We start from the raw sequence: 25,590 nt of genomic DNA, 5'->3' as shown, positions 1-25,590 counted from the left end.
TTGTCTGCCTAACTTCTCCTTTCTTCAAATGACACCGTATCTAGGAAGGCTTCCCCTGTCTCCCGAGCATGGCTAATTGCTCAGCCCTTTAGCCTTTGAGCATTCTTCTAGGTGAGGCATTTCTATCTTTAGTGCATTTATGTGTTTCTGGGTCTCTGTCTCCAACCAGACTGTGAGTTCTCTGAGAGTAGAATGGATGTCTTGTTTTTGAATCCCCAGCATTGAGCATAGAGGTATATCTGGTCATGCCTCTTGCTGCTCTCCTACTGTTCAAGAAATTAAATTTTAAAGTATTGATTCCATCTTTAACAAAAATTTGCATGATATCCACAATGGGCCAGGTATGATACACCAAAAACAATAAATAACATTGTAATCAACTTGTAAAATAGAGAAAGAAGACAACCCATCTTCACCCCACGTCCCTTAACACATTTGTTGTTGAGATCTGGGTATTTACTGCCAGTATATTTGAGCAGAACAACTTTTAAAGTGGTTCCTATGAGCCTCATTAGCTTCAGCAGCCATGGCTGCCTGCTGTGTTGCCATTAAAACTTTGCAGGCCCCAAGAGAGGTGGACGAGCCAGCCTAGACCTCTCTTGGGACTTGACCTTCCATTGGGGCATGGCAGTGAGTCAGTTTCCAGTGGGGATTGTCAGCAAAGTAAATAACCTCTCATTTGAATATTTTCTATTTTCCAAACTCCAACATCAGCATTAGCACATTTGATCTCATCTATAATTCTTACTGTGTCCATTTTGTGGATGAAATGGAGGGACTTGGCATGGGTTGATGGAAAGAGCATTATTATGATAGTCCTGTGTGTAAGACCCAACTATGCCATTAACCAGTCTCATGACTGGGAACAAGTTATATCATGTCTCCAGGCACCAGTTTCTGCATATGTAAAAGTAGAGAGTTGGATTAGATGACCTCTTAAGGCTCCATAGAGTTTCAAACATCTAAGATTTTATGTCCTTCTCAAGGTTACTTGGCTTGTTTGTGGCAGAACCATGGCAAGAATCGAGGTTTTATTCCATCACTTGGCAAATAATCTGTGAGTTCCTCCATGAGAACTCTTTTCAGTGGAATGAGTGCATGCCATGACCTCTACCTCTTTCTCTCTGTTCATTGTTGGAATAGAAAGACTTTGCTAAAGAGGTAGAATAAGAAGGAAGCCGGGTAGGAGGAGAGGATAGATGAAAACAAACAAACATGGTTGAAACATTTTGCACTTAAATCTGGGTCATAAGGAAGAATGATCCAGGGCACAAGTGATGATCTTGGGGAAAGTGACCAGGTCACTTTTTTTTTTTTTTTTTGAGACAGAGTCTTGCTCTGCTGCCCAGGCTGGAGTGCAGTGGTGTGATCTTGGCTCATTGCAACCTCCGCCTCCCAGATTCAAGCAATTCTTCTGCCTTAGCCTCCTGAGCCTGAGTAGCTGGGATTATAGGCATGCGCCACCATGCCTGGCTAATTATTATATTTTTAGTAGAGACAGGGTTTCACCATGTTGGCTTGACTGGTCTCAAATCCTGACCTCATGTGATCTGCCCACCTCAGCCTCCAAAAGTGCTGGGATTACAGCCATGAGCCACTGCGCCCAGCCACCAAGTCCCTTTTAAGAGCATTTTTGATGAGGAGGGAATAAAACTTGGTCTCGTATTGTATTAGTCCATTCCTGAATTGCTATACAACATACCAGAGGCTGGGAAATTCATAAAGAAAAGAGATTTAATTAGCTCACAGTTCTGCAGGCTGTACTGGAAGCATGGTGGTAGCATCTGCTCGGCTTCTGCTAAGAGCCTCAGAGAGCTTGCAGTCATAGTGGAAGGTGAAGTGGGAGCCAGCATCTCACAAGGCAAGAGCAGGAGCAAGAGAGAGAGAGGAGGGGAGGTCCCAGACTTTTAAACAACCAGATCTCCTGTCAACTGAGTGAGAACTCACTTATTACCAAGGGGATGGTGCCAAACTGTTCATGAGGGATTCGCCCCCTTGTTCCAATCACCTTCTGCCATGATCCAATTGCCTCCAGCACTGGAAATCACATTTCAACATGAGATTTGGAGAGGACACATATCCAAACTATGTCACATATTCACCTTCACAGAAGGCAGCTGTCTAAAAAGTGAGATAAGGCTGGGCATAGTGGCTCATGCCTATAATCTCAGCATTTTGGGAGGCTGAGGCAGGAAGACTGCTCGAGCCCAGGAGTTAGAGACCAGCCTTGGCAACATAGTGAGACCTTGTCCCTACACACACACACACACATGAATAAATAAAAACGAAGCAGGAAGATTGCTTGAGCCAAGGAGGTTGAGGTTGCAATAAGCCACGATCATGCCACTGCATTCCTGCCTGGGCAACAAGAGTGACACTATCTCAAAAAAAAAGAGTGAGATAAAAATAAGTCTAATTCCATAAGCAGAGACGTCTCTGAAAGAGAATGTATGGGAAGGAGACAGGAGAGGCACCTAACCAAAGGCAGATACAAGAGCTTTGAGAACCTGTTAAATAGCCTCAAGGTTAAACTTGGAATCAGCTGAGCCTTTGAATAAGGAAAAGTAATCTGGAATAATTACCCAGGGAAGCTGAGAGACCACAGAGCTCTTGAGATCCTGTTAACTCCCACTTATGCCAGCAAGAAGACGGTGACAAAGTAGGGAAGGGAACACACACACACACACGTGCACGCATGCACACACTCACAGAGGGGAGACCTGGAGAGATGGGGAGATGTTGAGTTCACATCACCAGGAGGCCCAGAAGCATCATCTCCCAGGTAAGAGTGCTGTGGCATGATCATAGCTTACTACAGCCTCAAATTCCTGGACTCAAGCGATCTTCCCACCAGGTGCTCACCACCACACTGGTTAATTTTTTAATTTTTTGAGGAGATGAGTCTTAACATGTTGCTCAGGCTGGTCTCAAAGTTCTGGGCTCAAGCTACCCTTCTGCCTCTGCCTTCCAACGTGATGAGATTACAGGTGTAAACCACTGCTCCTGGCCCAGTTCTCCTGATCTGTCTTCGAGTTCACTGACTCTTTCTCTGTCATCCCCATTTTGCTATTAAACCTCTTCAGTAAATTTTTAATTTCCATTATTGTATTTTTCAGTTCTAAAATCTCTACCTGGTTTATTTTTGCAGCTTTCATTTCTTTGCTGAGAGCTGCTATCTTTCAATGTTTCAAGGGTGTCTAGTTCTGCCTCATCCAGCATGGTTGTAATAGCTACTACTAAGTCTTTAATAATTTTAAAATCAGCATCATGTCAGGTTTTTTTGATTGTCTTTTCTCTTACAATTTGTTGGAGTTTTCCTGTTTTTCTTTTTTAATTTTGCATAATTTTGGATTGTGTCTTGGAATATTATATTGTGAGACTTTGAATCCTGTCAATGTCCTCTGGAGAGTGTTGATTTTGTTTGTTTGTTTTAGCTGTCAGTTAACCCTGTTAAATCCTGACCTGCCTTGAGTGAGGTGTGTGGTTCCGACATCCACACTTTCTGAAGACTTTGCAGTGCCACTTGGGTCTGCATCATGCGTGTGCCACCTAGGGGCCAGTCTGGGACCTGGGTGGTGGTTTACACCATATTTCAGTTCCCAAAGCTTTCGTGATGTTGCTTCAAGTCATTTCTACCCATGCACAGATTTAAGGACCCCTTTCTACAGCTGCCTCCTTTCTATGCTTTACTCCATATGGTCTGGCTCCTAGGGGCCCCTTTTTCTGGTGCTCTGGCTACAAAGCTGGGGTTTTAGCTTCCCTTTACTGTCACAAACTTTCATGACTGGGTCTGTCTTGGGGCAAAGTGGTGAAAGTAAAGACAGAGAAAATATATTATGGACTTCCCCCACCCCCCACAGGGTCTCAGCCAGTAGCTATGGAAGGAAAAACAAAAATCAGAGAACTCACCACCATATTGGTTACATTAAAATGTTGACTTCCTTCCTCAAACTGCTGTTACTTTCCAGAGTTCTTTAGTTTTTATTTATAATAGGTGGGAGAAATTGAGTGGAATCTTAGAACCCCTAGGTTACAGCATTGATTTGTTTGGTGGACATGCCTTTCTGGTGTGATCTCATTGTCCTTGTGTCTTAGTCCATTTGGGCTGCTATAACAAAACACCTTAGATTGGGTAATTTAAAATGACATAAATTTATTGGCCACGGTTCTGGAGGTTGGGAAGCAGAGACTCTCTGAAATAAAATGAAAGGCAAGAGACATGGTGAAAGGGTAAGACAGCTCTCTGGGGCCTCTTTTATAAGGGCATCGCTATGGTTTGAATGCGTCCCCTCCAAAATTCAGGTGTTGCCAATGTGACAGTATAAAAAGATAGGACCTTTAAGAGGTGGTTAGACCATGAGAGCGCCTCCCTCGTGAATGGGCTCAGGTGTCCTTATAAAGGGACTTGATAGGGGAAATTGATTTCTTTCTTACCTTCTGCCTTCCACCATAAGAGGACACAGTAAGAAGGCTCTCACCAGATGCTGGTGCCTTGATCTGGGACTTCTCAGCCTCCAGAACTGTGAGAATTAAATTTCTGTGTTTTTTAAAATAAACTACCCTGTCTCAGGTATTCTGTTATAGCAGCATAAAAAGAATTCAGAAAGGTATTAATTTCACTCATGGAGGCAGAGCGCTGATGACCTAATCACATTCCAAAGGCCCCACCTTCTAACACCATCAAATTTGTGATTAGGTTTCGACATATGAATTTAGGGGGAACACAAACATTCAGACCACAGTATCTTCAGAAATTATTCTGCTCTTTAGTCTTTTAGTCCTTGTAACAACTTTGTACAAAATTTTCCCTCCATATTTTTTTGTGGCTCATTTTCATGTGAAAGTAGTTTTACTAAACTTTTAGAAGGGGACATGATTCACACATTTTCCTCTTCAGTTGTTTTTATGTAGTATTCAAAAATATGGCTGGGTGCTGTCCCATGTGCCTGTAGTCCTAGCTACTGGGAAGGCTTAGACAGGAGGATTGCTTGAACCCAGGAGTTTGAGACTAGCCTGGGCAACATACAGCAAGACCCCATCTCAAACAAAACAAAAAAGTATGGTGACTTGCTTTCTGATATTTTTCTAGCTCTATCCACCTCACCATTTTTTATGTACACCTTCTATTTGTACCTTCTTTGTCTTGATAGTCCGTCTCTGGATCAATTTTAATCCTTCCTCTTCAGTGTGGGGTTTGTGCTGAAAGGAGGCTCTGGCTTATCAGTTTTGAGAATTTCTGTGACTTAGACTCCTCCAGTCCTTCAGTTTCAACACCTGGCTACTCATCCTCCACTGAATTTGGAAGAACCAGTCTCCGTTTCAGCTACCATTTTTGAATTGGCCTGCCATGCATTTCAGAGGATACCTGTTGGCTATTTTTTGTTTTCTTCTTTTTGGATGCGTCAGGCACCCTGTTGCTTCCCTCTGCTTCTTCCACAGATGTTGGTACCACTGAGTAAGATTTTGTGCATGGATCTTCTCCACTTTCTTGTTGGGCCCATGGGGATACCTTGTTATTTAGTTTTATTGTAAATGCTGCCCATATATTTTAATTTTGCTATTTACTCCTCTGCTGGTTTTTTCTATTTGAATTCTTTAGTTCTAGAGATTGTGGAATTGAAGTTGAGAAAGCTTAAGTGGTTTTCTAAAGGTCATACAGTTTTTTGTTTTTTGTTTTTGTTTTTGTTTTGTTTTGAGACAGACTCCTGCTCTGTCTCCCAGGCTGGAGTGCAGTGGTGTGATCTTGGCTCACTGCAACCTCCACCTCCTGGGTTCAAGCAATTCTCGTGTCTCAGCCTCCCAAGTAGCTGGGACTACAGGTGCCCGCCACCATGCCCGACTAATTTTCTGTATTTTTAGGAGAAATGGGATTTCGCCATATTGCCCATGCTGGTCTGGAACTCCTGAGCTCAGGCAATCTGCCTGCCTCAGCCTCCCAAAGTGCTAGGATTACAAACGTGAACAACCGCACCCAGCCAGTCACACTATTTATTTGTAGTAGAGCTGATACTTGCACACACATCTTCTGAATCCTGGTCCAGTGTTTGTTGTTGTTGTTGCTGTTGTTAATTGAAATTTTTATTGAAATAACTATAGATTTATCTGCTGTTGTAAGACATAATAGAGACTTCTTGTATACTTTGCCTAGTTTTCTCAAATGGTAACTATCTTAGTTCATTTTCTGTTGCTTATGACAGAATACCCGAAACTGGATAATTCATAAAGGAATTTCTTACAGATAGGAAAACTTGAGAAGTCCAAGGTTGAGAGGCCATATCTGGTGAGAGCCTTCTTGCTGTTGGGGACTCTGAGGAATCCTGAGGTGGCATAGGGTATCACATGGTGAGGGGACTGAGTATGCTAACCTGCTAGGTCAGGTCTCTCTTCTTCTTTTTTTAAAGCTAGCAGTTCTCTTCCCATGATAACCCATTAATCCGTTCACCTATTAATCCTTGAATGGATTAATCCATTCATGGGGGCAGAATTCTCATGATCCAATCACCTTTTAAAGGCCCCACCTTTTAATACTGCCACATTGGGGATTAAGTTTCTAACACATGGAAATTAGGGGAACATGTTAAAACCATAGCCGTGATATTTTATTAAATTGTAGTGTAAGATTACACCCAGAATATTGCTGCTTTGCTATTTTAACATGGGGATTCTGGGATAATAAGAGACTATACTGATGCCACCACTATTATGTCCCTAAAATAATCCCAGGGAAATTTGATGCAGAAGGATCAACAATAAAATGAATCCCAGTAAAGGCTGAGAACTCCAAAGATAACGACAGGCTTTTAGGACATGCAGAAGAATCAAACCACCTTTAAGGCCAAAAACAAGACTGGATTTAGGCCTCCAACAATAACGTTTAATTTTTTTTTTTTTTTTTTTTTTTGTGAAAAGGTCTTGCTCTGTCACCCAGGCTGGAGTGCAGTTGTGCAATCATAGTTCACTGCAGCTTTGAACTCTTGGGCTCAAGTGACCCTCCCTCTTCAGCCTCCTGAGTAGCTGGAACTAAAGAAGCACTCCACCACAACTGGCTAAGATTTTTTATTTTGTAGAGATGGCAGTGGGGGAGGGGGGGGGTCTCACTATGTTGCCCAGGCTGGTCTTGAACTCCTGGCCTCAAGTGGTCCTTCCCACCTCTGCCTCCCAAAGTGTAGGGATTACATGACTGGGCCACTATGCCTGGCCAACCATTAATATTATAAGACAATGAGGCAATGTCTATATTGTCCTCAGAAAAAGAGGGTGTTATACTATGCTTACATCCAGGCAAACTACCATTCAAAAATAAAGGAAACAGGTATTTTAAAATATGCAAGGATGTACAGAATATATTCCCAGTCAACTCCTTTGAAGAAAATACAGGGAACAAACTTCAGTCTATCAAAAGATAAATAAGAGACTATGCCAAAGGTATTGATGCTGAGCATTAAACCTATTTAAAGTAGATTTAAAGTCAAACACGTGAAGAAATTTTGGTTTCCAAATATAATGTAAATGTTACAAACCAGAAAGAGGTAGAATTAGTAAAAGTTGGAAGGTAGAAAAGAAGATGAGAAGTAATCTAAGCATACTAATTTCTTCCTTTTGCATTGTTTAAAGCTAATGAATCAAGTAATGGAGGTATGAATTTAACTTACATTTTATAAATAATTAATAGTACCACTAGACCAACTAACAAAAATTGTACAAACAACTAAAGTTAGGGAATAAAACAGAGGAGAGGGAAGGGAGCTGAGAAAGGGAACATTCTAATTTTTTAATATTTTAATATGGATAGTCAATAGATACTGCCTCAGTTGATTATATGTATATGCTTATAAATAGATAAGAAAATATAAAAAGAAAGATTTTTTGTAAAAAATAAAATGCAAAAGAATCATTAAAACTAGACAATTTTCATTAAATAAGATGATAGAAGTAAAACCAGATATAAGAGAAAAATAGACAAATCTACAATCATGGTAGGAAATTAAAAGAGGTCTCTCTCAGCTACTGATAGGATGAGAGAAATAAACAAACAAGAAGGATATAAAAGATTTGAGCAACACAATTAACAAATTTGACCTAATTAGCATTTATAGAACACTGCATCCAGACATCAAAATCATTTTCAAATGCACAAGATACATTTACCAAAATAGACCATGTGCTAGGGCCAGAAATCAAATTTCAACAAATTCAAAAACTGAAATCATACCAAGTGTGTCCTTTGACCACAATGGAATTAATTAGAAATCTATAACATAAAGATAGCTAGTGGGATGACATCATGGAAGATAACTGAAGCAACTATTTTAGAACTCTGAAGTCTAGTCAAACACTTGCAGAATTCTGGAAAGTGCTTTATTAAAAAAAAAGAGTTAGATAAATTTTAGTAAATTTTTTGGTTTTTAATGAATGGCTACCCTCACCATCCCTACCCTGATGGCAGGCAGCTATGGGGATGGCAGCCTGCACTGTTGGTGTGACTTGCTTTTGTCAGAGTGGGTAATAAAAACATTGCTCTCCAGAACTTGGGGTTGCACATTTTGATTGCTGTTTTTTATCACTAAGGGGACAGAACAAAGACTGGCCATTGTTTTAATCCTCATGGGCTGAAGTGGCTTCTCTAGTGACACTAGTTGGAGGGAATGGAAAAAGACAGACACTCTTTTTTTTTTCTCTTTTTCTTATCTTATTGGATCCAGGCATTTAAGGAAATCTCTGTAAGGCCACTGGTTGACTATGGAAATAATGGGACAGAGACTTCAGTGACCAATAAAGAGGCAGAAATAATAAAAATGAACCAGCCAGGCACAGCACAAGACAAGGAATATGGTCTTTGCAAGATAGTTTGGAAAAATTACCAAAGAAATGGATGACTGTGGCCTTCATCAAGTAACAACAGCAATCTCTGAAAATGGATTTCCAGCATTACCACATACAATATTCAAAATGTCCAGTTGTCAACAAAAATTTACAAAGCATACAAGAAAATAGGAAAATGTGGCTCATTTAGAAGGGAAAAACAGAAATCGACAGAAATCATCCTTGAGAGAGCCCAGACATTGAGTTTTCTAGACAAAGACTTCAAATCAATTGTCTTAAACATGCTCAAATAAGCAGAAGGAAACCATGGAAATGAACTACGTGAAATCAGAGGAACAATATATGAACAAGTAGGTAATACCAATAAAGAGGCAGAAATAATCAAAATGAACCAGCCAGGCACAGTGGCTCATGCTTGTAATCCCAGCACTTTGGAAGGCTGAGGTGGGAGGATTGCTTGAGGCCAGGATTTGAGACCAGCCTGGGCAACACTGCAAGACCCCCTCTTTACAAAAATTTAAAATTTAGCCAGGCATGATGGCACACACCTATAGTTCTTGCTATTCAGGAAAGAGATGAAAGGATCACTTGAACCCAGGAGTTTGAGGTTATAGGTTAGAGTGAGCTATAATTGCACCACTGTACTCCAGCTTGGGTAACAGAGTGAGACCCTGTCTCACAAAAAAAGGAACAAAATAGAAAATCTGAAGCTGAAAAACATAATAGCTGAAGTTAAATATATATTAGAGAAGTTCAATAGGAGATTTGATCAGGCAGAAGAAAGAATTCGTGAACTCGAAGATAGGACAAACGATATTACCCAGTCTAAGGAGGAGAAAGGAAAAAAAAATGAAGAAAAATGAACAAAGCCTAGAGACCTAGGGAGAGTCACCAGGCACACTAACATACACATTCTGATAGTCCCAGAAGAAGAAGAGAAAAAAGGGGTAAAAATTTTTTTGAAGACATAGTTGCCAAAAACTTCCCAAATTTGATAAAAGACATGAATTTACACATCCAAGATTAAGGAATTCCAAATAGCATAAGCTCAGAGATCCACACTAGGATCACTATAATCAAATTCTCAAAAGACAAAGGGAGAATCTTGAAAGGAGCCAGAGAGAAGTGACTCATCACATTCAAGGGATTCTCAATAGAATTAACATCCAGTTTCTCATGAGAAATCATGGAGGCCAAAATGCAGTGTGATGATATATTTAAAGTACTGAAAGAAAAAAAAAAACTGTCAACCAAGAATTCTATCTTTCAAAAACGAAAAAGTAATAAACATATTCTGAGACAGACAAAAGCAAGAGAAGTTAATTGCTAATAGACCTGCCCTAGGAGAAGTGCTAAAGGGAGCCTTACAGGCTGAAACAAAAGGATAATAGATGGTAATTCAAAGCCACACAAAGTGATCACACCAGTGATCTTTATATCTTTGTGTGGCTTTGAGTTATGTAAATATAAGTCTTTTATTTATACAGGTAAATATAAATACTAGTAGTACTGTATTTTGGTATATAAGTCCTCTTTTTGTTTCCTATGTGGTTTAAAAGACAAATGCATAAAATAATAATTATAAGTTTATGCTAAAATGCACACACATGTAAAAAGTAATTTATGAGAGTAACAACATAAAGGTGGAGGGAAGGAATGAAATATAGGCAGTGTTAATGTATGTTATTGAAGCTAAGTTGTTATCATACTAGATTCAGACTAGCTTCAAAGTAGATTGTCATAAATTTAAGGTGTTAACTGTAGTCCCCATGGTAACCACTAAGAAAATAACTTAAACAAATATAGAGAAGGAAAAAAGAGAAAATCAAAATAGTACACTTGAATAAAGAAAGCCAAAACACCTGAATGGAAGTTTTGCCTTAAATAAAGGCAATATTGACAGAATTGAGGAGGAAAAATGTAAGACATATAGAAAACAAATAGCATAGCACAATGGCAGAAGCAAGTCCTTTATTATCAGTAATCACTTGAAATACAAATGGATTAAGCTTGTCAAAAGACAGAGGTTGAAAGACTGTATTAAAAACAACACAATCCAATTATATGCTGCTTACAAGAGACTTATTTTAGATCCAAAGACAAAAATAGGTTTAAAGTAAAAGGATGGAAAGAGATATTCTGTGCAAATAGTAGCCAAAAGAAAACTGGAGTGGGATCAATAAGAAAATATGGGACTTGAAAAATATTATAAACTGACTAGACTTAAAAGAGATTTACAGAACACCCAAAGACAACAGAATGTACATCATTCTCAAGTGCACATGAAACAATCTTCAGGATTGACTATATGTTAGGCCATAAAAAATTTTCAATAAATATTCAAAGATTTAAATTATACAAAGTATCTTCTCTGACTACAATGGAATGAAGGAATCTATAACAAAGGAAAAACTTGAATTTTTGCAAATATGTGGAGATTAAACAACATACTTTCCAACAACAAATGGGCCAAAGAATAAATCAGTAGTGAAATCAGAAAATACTTTGAAGTGAATGCAAACAAAAACACAACATATGTTTCACTGCAGGGTGCAGTGAAAGCAATACTTAGAATTTTATAGCTGTAAAATCCTACATAAAAAAGGAAAAACATCTCAAATCAATTATCTAACTTTACACTTTAAGGAACTAAAAAAGAAGAGCAAACTAAAACCAAAGCCAACAAAAGGAAAGAAATAATAGAGATTAGAGCAGAGATAAATGAAATAGAGAATAGAAAAACAATAGATACAATCAATGTAACCAAAAGTTAGTTCTTGAAAAGATAAACAAAATTTATAAATGTTTAGCTAAACTAAGAAAAAAAGAGAAGAGGCAAATAAATAAAATCAGAAACATTACTACCAACCTTACAAAAATTAATAGGATTATAAGAGAGTACTATGAGCACTATATGCCAGCAAATTGGCTAATTTAGATTAAATGGAAAAATTCCTGGAAACACAAATTACCAAAACTGATTTCAAAAGAAATAGAAAGTCTCAACAGACCTATAACAAGTAAATGTTGAATCAGTGTTTAAAAAACCTCCCAACCAAGAAAAATCCAGTACCAGATGGCTTTAGTGGTAAATTCTGCCAAACATTTAAAGGAGTATCAACACCAATACTATGCAAGTTCTTGTAAAAAAAAAAAAAAAAAAAAAAAAACAGAAGCAAAGGGAACACTTTTTAACACATTCTATGAGGCCAGCATTATCTTGATACCAAAGCCAGACAAAGATACAAGAAAAGAACTACAGACCATATTCTTTATAAATACAAATGCGAAAATCATGAGATGCCACCTCACTCTCACTATTCTAAGTAAGATGGTTATTCCTCAAAAGATTAGGCACAGTTGCTATAAAATCCAGCAGTTACACATCTAGCTATATACCAAAGAGAAATGAAAGAATACATCCACACAAAATCCTATACATGAATATTCCTAGCAGCTTTATTCATAATAGCTAAAAAGTGGAAAGAACTCAAATGTCCGAGAGCTGACTGACTGATTTACAAAAGTGATGTATCCATACAATGTAATATTATCCAGTCATAAAAAGGAATGACTGGTACATGACTAGTACTGGTACATGCTACAGTACAGATGAAACTTAAAAACATAAGTGAAAGAAGTAGGACACAAAAGCCATATATCATCATACGTGTGTTATATGATTCAATTTTTAGGAAATGTCCGGAACAGGCAAATCCAGAGACAAAAAGTAGATTAGTGGTTTCCAGAGACTGAGGAGAGAACAGAATGGGCAGTGACGGCTAAAGGATATGAGATTTCTTTTCAGAATGAAGAAAATGTTCTGGAATTAGGTAGTGGTGATGGTTACACAAGTTTGTGAATATACTAAAAACCACTGAATGGTTAAAATCATTTAATAATTGTGAAGTTTATGATAGTTGAATTATATCTTGAGGATGAACTTAGCCAATTTACATTGAGAAGTTCACTTTGGCTGAGAGAAGAGCAGATCAGAGGTTGGGATAAGAGATGGTACCTTAATGACTGTACATATGAAAAAGGCTTTGGGGTTTATAGAGGGGGTGACCTGGACTGTGTCCTAGGACATAACTCACTTTTCCAACTACAGTGGTGATAGGAGAGGGTGGAGGCCTTGCACTGCCCATGGTGCTGAAGGATTTGGTTCTTGTAAACCTCCCTGGGAATTCATGTCTCTTTAGGGTTCTTATCCTTCTTCATCTTGGTCCTGTGATCAGTACCTCTGAAATGTTGGCCCCAAGACAGTCTCCCAATAATTAAGTGTGTCTGATGCAACATCTCACATACTTTTTAATAACTCCCATTGCTCATTTGCCCTCAGCAGCCTGAGCCAGGCTTCATCTTATGAATTAAGCCTAAGTTTTACTCCCCCAAGGAATTTCCCTTTCCTTCAGGCCAATCCTATATGTGTTCCTAGTCTGAGAGAGGCCAGGAGAAGAATGGAGCTACAGGAGAAGAGTGACCTGGGAGATGGGAGGCTCTAAGTCCTCTTGGCCACTGTGGGCTGGAGGAAGATGATGGCCCCAGTGTCTTTCCCATGGACAAAGCCTATCGTGAGACAAGCATGGGGTGGAGGGAAGGCATGGGGGAAGTCATCGGGCATTAATGCAAGGCGAATGGGTTTTGGGAAACATTGATTTTATCTAGCATTAAGACTTTTGTCTGTATTGGCTTATGTGCTGGGTGGAATTTAGAACAGAGGGTGGGAGGGACAGCGGAATATAGACATACACTGTTCTCTCCCCCACCTCCCACATACATACTACAGCTTCTTCCCACACCTAGGAGAAAACACAAACAAGTCTTGCTCTCACACTTTCCACCCTCTACTGTTCCTTTTTAAGTCTCATCTTCCTCCATCTTCCCCTTTCTCCTGCCCGCTTCTCTCACTCACTCCAGATTTTCTTCCCTTCTCTATTGCTGTCCCTCCATCTTATCCTCTCTTTTCTTAAATCTTGTGTTTAACAATACCTGTTAATGCTCCCTGGATGACAACAGACTAGATTCTCCTCCATTTTGGGAACCCACTTATTCCTTCTCCCCTCATCTCTCCTAGTCCTGTGTGGGCTGATTTTCTAAGAGCAAAGACAGATGGGAGAGAAGATTGAGTAACAACAGAAGAGGTCTAGAATCCTCCCCTTTCCCCATACAGATCCATGTACCTCCCTATGTCTATTTTCTTTCTTGTCTAGAATCCCTCTAAATCTATTTTCTATGCATGTAGGGGGAGGAAGCATTTGCAAAGATTCTGATGGGTTTGTGGAAAGAATCGGGCCATGCTAAGATGATGCTTCTAGGATTGTAAATCTGGTGATGCTGGGAATTAGGATTCTTGGATTCTCTTTGAGGTCTTATAAACTGCATTCTATCCAGTGGCTACTCTCTCTTTCTTCCCAGCTCTCACAGCAGTCTGGCCCATCCAAGCACCCTGTCCACCATTAAGCAATCACACATTCTTTTGGGAACCAACTATGAGACAGGGTCTGTGTGTACCACGTACTGTGTAATACTTAACGTATTGGATTTGCACTGAAATTACAACACACGTGAGCAGACAGAGCCATCCTCATGAAAAAATACCAAGGCATAGCAACATTATGGAAGAGCTAATTACTCTTGAAACTTCAAGGGAGGGTAGAATTCAGACAGGTGAACAGGACAGAAAAGCAATTCAGATGCGGCACTGACTGGATGAAGGCACTGAGACCTGAGGGACCGAGGAAGAGATAAGTTTCGCTGAAGCTGAATCTTCTTAGAGGGGAGCAGGTAAGAGGAGAATAGTGGTTAGGAGTGCAAATTCTGGGTCAATCAGACCTGGCTCAGAATCCCAGCTCTGCTTCTTCTTCTCCATGTGATCTGGGAGAAATTAGTTAACCTATTCAAGCCACAGTTTACTTATCTGTAAAATGAAGATAATTTTTAGTACTTACTATACTTATAAACATGGGAATAATATATGAGAATTTAAAAAGATAATGCCAGCAAAATATTTAGTATAGCGTCTATCACATAGTAAGCACTCAAAAAATGTTTACTACGATGACAATCACTGCTATTACAACAATAAATGCTTACTACCACAGTTATTACCATTACTACAATTACAATAAATGCTTATTACTACTACTATTAAGTGGCAGATGGACCTGGAATGAAAGGTAGGAGCCTGTTTGTGTGGAAGCCCCTGAAATCCTAACTAAGTGCAAATTCCTTCCTGTAGACAATAAAGAGCCATGGAAAATTTTTGAAAACCTTTTGAAATAGAGGGGGAAGATATTGTGGAGGAAGTTTTTGTATGTACTATGTTGCACAGTACATTAAAATGGAGCAAAACCTGGGGGCAAGAACCCACTTGGAGGCCCACGGCAATAAGCCAGATAGGAAAAATAATTTGGCAGTAATTTCAAAGGAAGAACACATATGCCTTGGTGATAATACATGTGGAGTGCAAGGGAGAGGTCTAGCTGGGTGAGGGGATAACAGACAGAAATAGGAGAGCCAGAGAGGTATTTGGGTTTAGAGTAAAGAAGTAGCAAGAATGATTTCATAATAATGACAGGCAGCTCACAGTGCCAGATGGAGCTGAAAGAACCCACGGTTACTGACTGGATTTAGCCATTACAGTGACACTCAAACTGAAGAACTGGTTATGAGGAGGGAAGGAATCTGGTGGTTCTGCAACAGTCCTGGGAATCACGGTCTCCTTCTCTCCTCTCTTTTACGGAAGAGCTTTCCCTTTTCCCACACTGCGTCTCCTCCTCTTTTTCTCTCTCTCCCTTTTCCTCAGTGTTCGGAGGTTTCTCCTTCCCCGAACCCTTCCCCTTGCACACCTGGGGTTGTCTTTCGCCCCTGACAGTGCTCATGCTAAGAAGTTTTTCAGCTCTTACCTTTTCTCTTTCTTGGTCTTCTTTTGCTTTTTTTGATTAAAATTTTATGACAATTTATAAATTACAAGAAATAAAAAAAAATTTGTAAAGAAGAAAAAATATATGTTCCATCAATCCCATCAACCAGAGATAACCACTATTCACACTGGTAACATTTTGATTTTTCATGTCCATTTTTTCCCTTTATATTTATACTATATTTTCTCAAAATATTTTGTAATTCTCTCTTTAAAACAACAATACTTTGAGTCTTAAAACCCCTCATGGATAATTTTAGAGATAATCCTGTTTGTATTTGTCTGTAGAGGTTGATGGAGATCTTTTTTTTTCTTCAACTTTTATTTTAAGTTCAGGGGTACATGTGCAGGATGTGCAGGTTTGTTACATAGGTAAACGTGTGCCATGGTGGTTTGCTGCACAGGTCATCCCATCACCTAGGTATTAAGCCCGGCATCCATTAGCTATTCCTCCTGATGCTCTCCCTCCCCTTGCCACCCCCCTGACAGGCCCCACTGTGTGTTTTTTCCCCTCATGTGTCCATGAGTTCTCATCATTCAGCTCCCACTTATAAGTGAGAACACTCTGTGATTGGTTTTCTGTACCTGCGTTAGTTTGCTGAAGATAATGGCTTCCAGCTCCATCCAGGTCCCCGCAAAGGACATGATCAATAGAGCTATCTTTTCACATGTATCCATTTAATTCCCTTATAAGAGCATCAGTGCAATCACTGCTGCCCCTCCCATGGTAAAATAAAATCCCATAGAGTTAAACATCCTTTTAGGATATATGTTTATTCTTAACTAGTATTTCATCACACGGAGGAACCATATTTTATTTAACCAATATCTTATAGTCATGCATTTATGTTGTTTCTAGTTTATCAATATTATAATAATGTGATGAATATCCTTAAACATACATTTTTAAAAGTTAGTTTTCATTGTTTCTTTAAAACAAATCCCTAAGACAGAAATTACCGGGTCAGGGAGTATAAATAATTTATGGATTTGGCACATATTTTCAAATTGTCTTCTAGAAAGATTGTACCACCAGTGATTTATCTATTGCTCTAAATTCTCAATAATGCTGAGTATTACAAGTTTTTAAAAGATCAATGTTAACATAATTTTTAAAAATTTTTCCTTATTATACTTTATCTTTAACTTTTTGGATAATTAGTGAATTCTAGACAAGTTTGAATTATTATTGTATTATTACAGGTGCTCGCCACCACGCCCAGCTAATTTTTGTATTTTTAGTAGAGACAGGGTTTCACCATGTTGGCCAGGCTGCTCTCGAACTCCTGACCTCAGGTGATCTGGCCGCCTTGGCCTCTCAAAGTGCCAGGATTAACGCATGAGCCACTGCACACAGCCATGTCATTTTATTTTAAAATCCCTTCCTTCCATCATGACTTATACATAGTTCATTCAAAGTAAAAATACCCAGATAATACAAAGACATCAGGATCAAAACTAGAGTATCTCTGAGGCTTTTCATCTTATGTTGTATCATGGAAATTTCTATGTATTTACAAAGCAGAGAGAATCACCATTTCCAGAATTACCACTATTACCAACAGTTTGCCAGTCTTGCTTTACATATTCCTCCCCCCTTTAATAAAGTATTTTAAGGCAAGACCAAGACATCTTTTCTTTACATCCATAAAAACTTCAGTGTTCATCTCTGACTGATAAAAGCATATAAAAATGTATGGGGGTGGTAGGCTGGGTGCAGTGGCTCACACCTGTAATCCCAGCACTTTGGGAGGCAGAGGCAGGTGGATTACTTGAGCTCAGGAGTTTGAAACCAGCCTGGGCAACATGACAGACCCTGTCTCTACTAAAAATACAAAAAAAATAGCCAGGCATGGTGATGTGTGCTTGTGGTCCCAGCTACTTAGGGGGCTGAGGTGGGAGGATTGCTTGAGACTGGCTGCTGGAGATTGTAGTGAACTGAGATCGCACCACTGCAGGCCAGCCTTGGGGACAGAGCGAGACCCTGTCCGAAAAAAAGAAAAAGTATGGTGGTTGTAATCTTAATAGGGATAAAGATCTTAAGATAAAATAATGAAGTATGCTGTTAACATTTCAGGAATCAGTAATCAGGTGTGAGAGTTGGAGTCAGGGATGAAGGATTAGGGTCAGGGACTTTCCCAGAGAGGCCAAACCATGCCATTTAAATGGCTGCCCACCCAGTCTAACCTTGACACCATGTGGTGGAGAAAGGACACAAAATCAGAGACCAAAATGTGTTACCCTCTGTTGCGGTTGCTGCGACAATGCTCCAGGAAGGGTGTGTACTACCCTTGCCTATCTCAGCTTCCTGCCCTGGTGCACTGGGATAAGCCCATTCTAACCCTGTTTTATCACATCATTTCCTGCTAAAGAGCTTGCCGGGGTTCTCAGTTGCCTATGGGGACATTTTTCAAACAGTCCTAGGCTGGGAGTTGGTAAAGCCACAGAACAAACACAGCACATCTTCCTGGAGTATCATTTTTGCACAAATATCTGAGGATGAATGTGAATTTTATGAGAAGACAAATATAACAATATTTTGAGTATTGAAATCCCTCATAGATAAGTTTTGAGATAATCCTGTTACATTTGTCCACAGAGGTTTATAGAGATCTTTCCAAATATATTCATTCAACTCCCACGTAAGAGCATCAATGTAATTGCTGCTACCGTGCCCATGTGCCAGGTGGGAATCAGGGAAAAGAGACTTTTTATGTTCTATTGTCTGTACAGGATGGGGCCTTGAGACAAATTTTTCTGAACAATTAGAGAAAATACCTGTGGAAAGGTATAATCCAAAAGAATGGGTTTTAACACCAAGAACTCAGTTTATTTTTCAAGCTAATGTCTTCTAGAACTTTCACTTACTAAAGAATCATGTCTCCCTTCATGCTCTAATTTTTTTTTTCTTTTTAGAGATAAGATCAGCTGGAGTGCAGTGGCCATAATAGCTCACTGCAGCCTTGATCTCCTGGGCTCAAGCAATCCTTCCATCTCAGCCTCCTGAATAGCTGAGACTACAGGTATGCACTACCATGCCCAGGTAATTTTTAAAATTTTTGTAGAGATGGGGTCTCACTATGTTGCCCAGGCTTGTCTCAAACTCCTGGCCTCAAACGATCCTCCCACCTCAGCCTCCCGAATAGCTGGGGATTACAGCTGCATGCCATCACACCTGGGTAATTTTAAAATTTTTTTATAGAGGTGGGAGTCTAGCTATGTTGCCCAGGCTGGTCTTAAACTCCTGGCCTCAAGTGGTCCTCTTGCTTTGGCTTCCCAAAGTAGTGGGATTATAGGCATGAGCCACTGCATCCAGCCAACCTTTTTTTTTTTTTTTTTTAACAACACTGGTCTTGTCAAAGTTTTATGAACCATAATAGTTACATTTTAAAAGCTCTCCCAAAGATTGTCTAGGGATATGTGTATAATAGAAAATTCACATAAATTTTAAAAGTTAAAACATGAGAGTTCAAGGAGATAGTGCATTTGTCCTGGGCTTCTTTGAATTGCCCCCACAGATGACCCACGGCAACAAATGCTACTAGAGAAGTACTTACGGGGAAACGTTTGAGAAACACTAATCATCCCAGCTTCACTACAACCAAGATTATCTGCTTGTTTTTCTTCACATTTACCTCTGATTTTGTACATAACAATTTTCTTCTAATGTACACCTCTCTTTCTCCAGCAATAAACATCCTCTCAAATTCCCACCATAAAGAAGCGTCTATTTGTTTATCTAAAATCATTATTCTCAACTGTATATCCTATCAAGATTTATGCACATAGGTTGATGGTGTTTGTGGTCACAGGTACTTGCTGATATGTTTTTTTATTCACTGATTGATTCAACTAGCTTTATGGAACCTATGGTTCACAAGGCACTATGTTGGGCATAGCAGGTATGAAAAAGAATCAGACATGAAACCTGTGGTTGAGGACAGCATGGCCGAAGGGAAAAAAGGCCCACATTCTTGTAATATACCATAGGGCGTGGTCAGGGAAATAAGTCTGTGGAACCCTTGAAAACATATGGAACTTCCTCCCCGTGGAGGGCTTTCCTAAGCTACATCTCGGATTGGCACTCAACAATGACTTTAATCAACTCAATTCTGACTGTCCAAGGAAAATGATTGAATTTTCTTTTTTTTGTTGTTTGTTTCAATGGTTTCTCTGTAGGAACGTGGGGGAAGATCCTATGGAACCACAGAACACCACACAGGTATCAATGTTTATCCTCTTAGGGTTTTCACAGACCCAGGAGCTCCAGAAATTCCTGTTCCTTCTGTTCCTATTATTCTATGTCACCACCATTGTGGGACACCTCCTTATCATGGTCACAGTGACTTTTGACTGCCGGCTCCACACACCCATGTATTTTCTGCTCCGAAATCTAGCTCTCATAGACCTCTGCTATTCCACAGTCACCTCTCCAAAGATGCTGGTGGACTTCCTCCATGAGACCAAGACAATCTCCTACCAGGGCTGCATGGCCCAGATCTTCTTCTTCCACCTTTTGGGAGGTGGGACTGTCTTTTTTCTCTCAGTCATGGCCTATGACCGCTACATAGCCATCTCCCAGCCCCTCCGCTGTGTCACCATCATGAACACTCAATTGTGTGTGGGCCTGGTAGTAGTCACCTGGGTGGGGGGTTTTGTCCACTCCATTGTCCAACCGGCTCTGATACTTCCACTGCCCTTCTGTGGCCCCAACATCCTAGATAACTTCTACTGTGATGTTCCCCAAGTACCGAGACTTGCCTGCACTGATACCTCCCTCTTGGAGTTCCTCATGATCTCCAACAGTGGGCTGCTAGTTATCATCTGGTTCCTCCTCCTTCTGATCTCTTATACTGTCATCCTGGTGATGCTGAGGTCCCACTCAGGAAAGGCAAGGAGGAAGGCAGCTTCCACCTTCACCACCCACATCATCGTGGTGTCCATGATCTTCATTCCCTGTATCTATGTCTACACCTGGCCCTTCACCCCATTCCTCATGGACAAGGCTGTGTCCATCAGCTACACGGTCATGACCCCCATGCTCAACCCCATGATCTACACCCTGAGAAACCAGGACACGAAAGCAGCCATGAGGAGATTAGGCAAATGCCTAGTAATTTGCAGGGAGTAAACTTTAAGTAAGTTGACTTTAAATGACAAATTTCTCTGGATTTTTATTTTCCCACATGAAAAATGGAGGAAAGTCTTTATAAAGCATAACAAATCAGTTTACACTTATATTTCTTGAGGACCTACTGCTGTGTCAAGTACTGTGTTAAGCACTTCCATGCTTTTTTTTTTTTTCTTTAGATGTAGTCTTGCTCTGTCACGCAGGCTGGAGTGCAGTGGTGCAGTCTAGGCTCACTGCAACCTCCACCTCCCGGGTTCAATGATTCTCCTGCCTCAGCCTCCCACGCAGCTGGGATTACAGGCACCCGCCACCAAGCCCGGCTAATTTTTGTATTCTTAGTAGAGACGGGGTTTCATCACAATGACCAGGCTGGTCTCGAACTCCTGACCTCAGGTGATCCACCCGCCTTGGCCTCCCAAAGTGCTGGGATTACAGGCATGAGCCACAGCGCCCGGCCTAACACTTCCACACTTTTATTTCATTACTTTTCATGAAACCGACAGTGGATGTATTATTATTGTTGTTAAACAGTTTTACAAATGAGAAAACGCAGAGAGAAGTGAATTGCTCAAAGGTGAACAGTAAGTGAGTGGCAGAGCTTGCCCTGGAACCTGGTTCTTCTGACTCCAAGTTTAGAGGCAAGAAATAGGAATGGGATTTGAAACTCAGAGTTTCCTGCGACCACAAGAGAAAACCTAGAGAGGTCTTCGCCTATAGAGAAGTATCTGTGATGAATGGTCAACTTCATCTTAACTCTGGGACAGTTACATTCTTTTCTGCTCCCCACCTCCCTGCCTCATTCCCCACTGTGGAATTTAGAAAGTTATCTCGCCCTCTCGTCTCCCCCACAAAAAATGTTTGAGCCGCCGCTGCCGGGTTGCCAGCGGAGTCGCGCGTCGGGAGCTACGTAGGGCAGGGAACGCATGGCTTCTGTTTTCGTCCGAAGAGGAGGGGCCAGCGGTGGCGGTCGGGCCGGGTCCGGCGCCTGGGGACGCCGAGGCGGCCGCGGAGGAGCGCCGCGTCAAGGTCTCTAGCCTGCCCTACAGTGTGGACGCGCTCGTGTCCGACAAGAAGCCTCCCAAGTAGGCATCCCCAATGCCGGCCGAAAGCGCCTTGGCCGGGGCCACCCTGCGGCTACTGCTGCTGCCGGGGCACGGCGCTCGGGAAGCGCACAGCCCCGGGCCGCTGATCAAGCCCTTCGAGACCGCCTCGGTCAAGTGGGAAGACTCCCTAAGACGCAGCGGCGTGGATGCAGGGACCGGCTGATATTTGCCGCCGCCAAGACACACGAGCCCTACCACCTGCACCCTGAGAAAACACAAGACCAATCCGAAGCCCCGCACAGCCTTTACAACGTCCCAGCTCCTCGCTCTGGAGCGCAAGTAGCGCCAGAAACAGTACCTCTCCGTTGCAGAGGGTGCGGACTTCTCCAGCTCTGCGAACCTCACGGAGACTCAGGTCAAAATCTGGTTCCCGAACCGAAGGGCCAAGGCGAAAAGACTGCAGGAGTCAGAACTGGAAAAGCTGAAAATGGCTGCAAAACCTATGCTACCCTCCAGCTTCAGTCTCCCTTTCCCCATCAGCTCGCCCCTGCAGGCAGCGTCCATATACGGAGCATCCTATCCGTTCCATAGACCTGTGCTTCCCATCCCGCCCGTGGGACTCTATGCCACGTCAGTGGGATATGGTATGTACCACCTGTCCTAAGAAGGACCAGATCAATAGACTCCATGATGGATGTTTGTCTCAAAGGGTTTCCTCTCCCTCTCCAAGAAGGCAGGACCAGCCAATACTCCTGCTCTGCTAACCCTGCGTGCACCACCGTAAGCGGCTAGGCCGACAGGGCCACACGACATAATTGAAATTTGTTCTTTAGGCGGAGGCACCAAGCCTTGTTTTCTTGCTGTAATCTTCCAGATGCCCCCTTCTCCTTTCACAAAGATTGGCTCTGATGGTTTTTATGTATAAATATATATATATAATAAAATATAATACAATACATTTTTATACAGTAGACGTAAAAATTCAAATTATTTTAAAAGGCAAAATTTATATACATATGTGCTTTTTTCTATATATCACCTTCTTAAAGAGACTGTGTAAGTCCATTTGTTGTATTTTCTTAAAGAAGGAGACAAATTATTTGCAAAACTTGCCAAAGTCAATTATTTTGATGAGATTATTGACTTCTGCTTATGGAAAACAAATATTAGAATTGGACACAATGCACATATGGAGAGGTTATTCAAAGTGAAGGGGACACATCACATTTCTGCATTTTACTTGCATTAAAAGAAACCTTTTTATATGCTACCATATTTGTTCCTATCTCTCCCCACCCCCCACCCCCCTCCCACACACACATTTTTACAGTTTTACCTTTTTGAAGAATTTTTTTTGTAAGACCAATAAGCGGGATGAGAAGAATCCTGAGAATGCCTGGAGGTGAGGTAGAAAATTAGAAATACTTCCTAATTCTTCTCAAGGCTGTTGCTTTACTTCATTTCAGATAATTGGAGAGTAAAAAGTTAAAGCCTGTTGGGAGGAGTTGATAGTTTCTGAGAAATACTAGGTACATTCATCCTCACAGATTGCAAAGATGATTTGGGTGGGGGACATAGTAATTTTCTGCTTAAAATATGAGTACCTTGTAACCGTTACCTATATGCTAAATATTCTTGAACAATTAGTAGATCCAGAAAGAAAAAAAATTATGCTTTCTCTGTGTGTGTACCTGTTGTATATGCTAAACTTATTAGAAAATTTTATATACTTTTTAACATGTCGAGGGCAGACGATAAAGCCATGTTTTGACTTGGTGAAAATGGAGTTACCAAAACAGCCCATTAAGCTCCCTGGTATTTCACCTTCCTCTCCATCTCTCCCCTCCCTCCAGTATGCCTTTACCCCTTTGAAAGGGTGCCTTGTACAATTGTATATATTTTATTGAAGAGTTATTATCTCTTATTCTGAATTAAATTAAACAATTGTTTTATTGCAAAAAAAAAGAAGAGAAAGTTACCTCACTTTTAGCATTGTCTAAATAGTTCCCCAAAAGGCATTTGCCCTTTGTTTTTGTTCCATCTTTACTAAATACTCTTTGGATAATCTTCACATTGTGCTACTTAGCTGAAATGGCTTAAATATGTCCCCTTCAAAATTCAGGTATTGAAATTTAATGATCAATGTGATGGTGTTAAGAGGTGAAGCCTTTAAGAGGTGATTAGGCCATGAGGATTCCTCCCTTATTAATGGGATTAAGGCCATTATAAAAGAAACTTCATGCAGCATTAGGCTCGCTAGCCCTTTGGTCTTCTGCCATATGAGGACACAGCATTCCTCCCCTCTGAAGGATGCAGCAACAAGGTGCCATCTTGGAAGCAGAGAACAGCCCTCACCAGATAACCAAACCTGTTGGAACCTTAATCTTGGACTGTCAAGCCTCCAGAACTGCAAAAGAATAAATTTCTGTTCTTTACAAATCATGCAGTCTGTGGTGTTTAATTATAACCATACAAACAGACTAAGACATTACCCAACACAATCTTTCCATCATTTGCATAGTATGGCTGAGAGGAGGACGGCATAATATAATTGAGGAACCAAGGCCAGAGAGGCCAGGGCCATGCCTACTAGTGCTCCAAATCTAGGGTAGTGAATTCATTTCCAAGGCTACTACTTCATGTATATTTCTGCTTTTCTCTTTAACTGGAATGAGAGCTTCTTCAGGGCAGGTGCCATGCATTATTCATTTTTAAATCCTCCCAGCACCTGAACAGTACCTGACAGAGAGAGGAAGCATTTTTACTTTTTTCTCTTTTTAACATTTTTCCAGCTTCCTATAGTTTCCCTCTGTCATTTTCTGTATATTTATTTCTTCCATCTTCCTTGGGATATGCATCATTTTGTTAAAGTCTCAGGCAATGTATAATATGGACCCAAAGTTAAGAAGATGATGCAGAAGCTTTTTGTTCCCACTTCTCTCCCAGCAATCATCCCATCCAAGAAATGAAAGTCAGAGACCAGGCACAGTGGCTCACACCTGTAATCCCAGCACTTTGGGAGGCCGAGGCGAGCGGATCATTTGAGGTCAGGAGTTTGAGACCAGCCTGACCAACATGGTGAAACCCCATCTCTACTAAAAATACAAAACATTAGCCAGGCGTGGTGGTGGACGCCTGTAATCCCAGCTACTCGGGAGGCTGAGGCAGGAGAATCGCTTGAACCCGGGAAGCGGAGGTTGCAGTGAGCCGAGATCGTGCCACTGCACTCTAGCCTGGGCAACAAGAGTGAAACTCCGCCTCAAAAAAAAAAAGAAGATGAAGAAAGGAAAAAAAAAGAAATGAAAGTCAGAGGCTCTTCCTGGTTTCTCTTGAAGCCATCATGGCAACTCTGAGCTTATCCTTTCTCCACTTCTTCCTCCTTGTTTCCGTTTCACACATTTCTCCATATTCACACTCAACCTTTGGAAATGAGGAAGGGTAAAATGGACTCTCTGTCTTATTAGATCTCTGTGGCCCCTTAGAACAGCATTTTCCTCTTTCACATTAAAATCCTTTAAATACCAAATGATGCTTTTCACATCCTCCAATTTGTCTCTTCTCCACGTGCAACATCTGCCTTCCTATAGTTGTTCCTCTTGTGACAGGTTTGCTGATTCCATCACCCTGGGCATCTCTTCTGTATTTACTCTTACATGGCAACATCCCTC

The 25,590-nt window shown here is 40.8% G+C and overlaps 1 protein-coding gene and 1 pseudogene across 2 annotated transcripts; both read left to right on the top strand.

The window, feature by feature from the left end:
* The first annotated feature begins 13,212 nt into the window (after positions 1-13,212).
* Positions 13,213-24,361, top strand: LOC129017409 (olfactory receptor 4D1). Of its 2 annotated transcripts, XM_054457963.2 has the most exons (4): positions 13,213-13,397; positions 14,242-14,610; positions 18,665-18,771; positions 19,928-24,361. In XM_054457963.2, exon 4 carries the CDS (start codon positions 19,947-19,949, stop codon positions 20,877-20,879), a length of 933 nt encoding a protein of 310 aa, XP_054313938.1. In that variant the 5' UTR covers positions 13,213-13,397; positions 14,242-14,610; positions 18,665-18,771; positions 19,928-19,946; the 3' UTR covers positions 20,880-24,361. The 2 variants fall into 2 exon arrangements, with proteins under 2 accessions (XP_054313938.1, XP_054313939.1); XM_054457964.2 differs by lacking the exon at positions 18,665-18,771.
* On the top strand, positions 21,370-22,820 carry LOC129017584 (homeobox protein MSX-2-like; annotated as a pseudogene).
* Positions 24,362-25,590: the final 1,229 nt, after the last annotated feature.

Source organism: Pongo pygmaeus, chromosome 19, assembly GCF_028885625.2.
Source record: "Pongo pygmaeus isolate AG05252 chromosome 19, NHGRI_mPonPyg2-v2.0_pri, whole genome shotgun sequence".
Taxonomy (NCBI): Eukaryota; Metazoa; Chordata; class Mammalia; order Primates; family Hominidae; genus Pongo; species Pongo pygmaeus.
This window is presented reverse-complemented; position numbering and strand designations above follow the sequence as displayed.

Excerpts from the sequence above, each read along its gene's own strand:
- LOC129017409 (XM_054457964.2), top strand. The coding sequence starts at position 19,947 with ATGGAACCACAGAACACCACACAGGTATCAATGTTTATCCTCTTAGGG.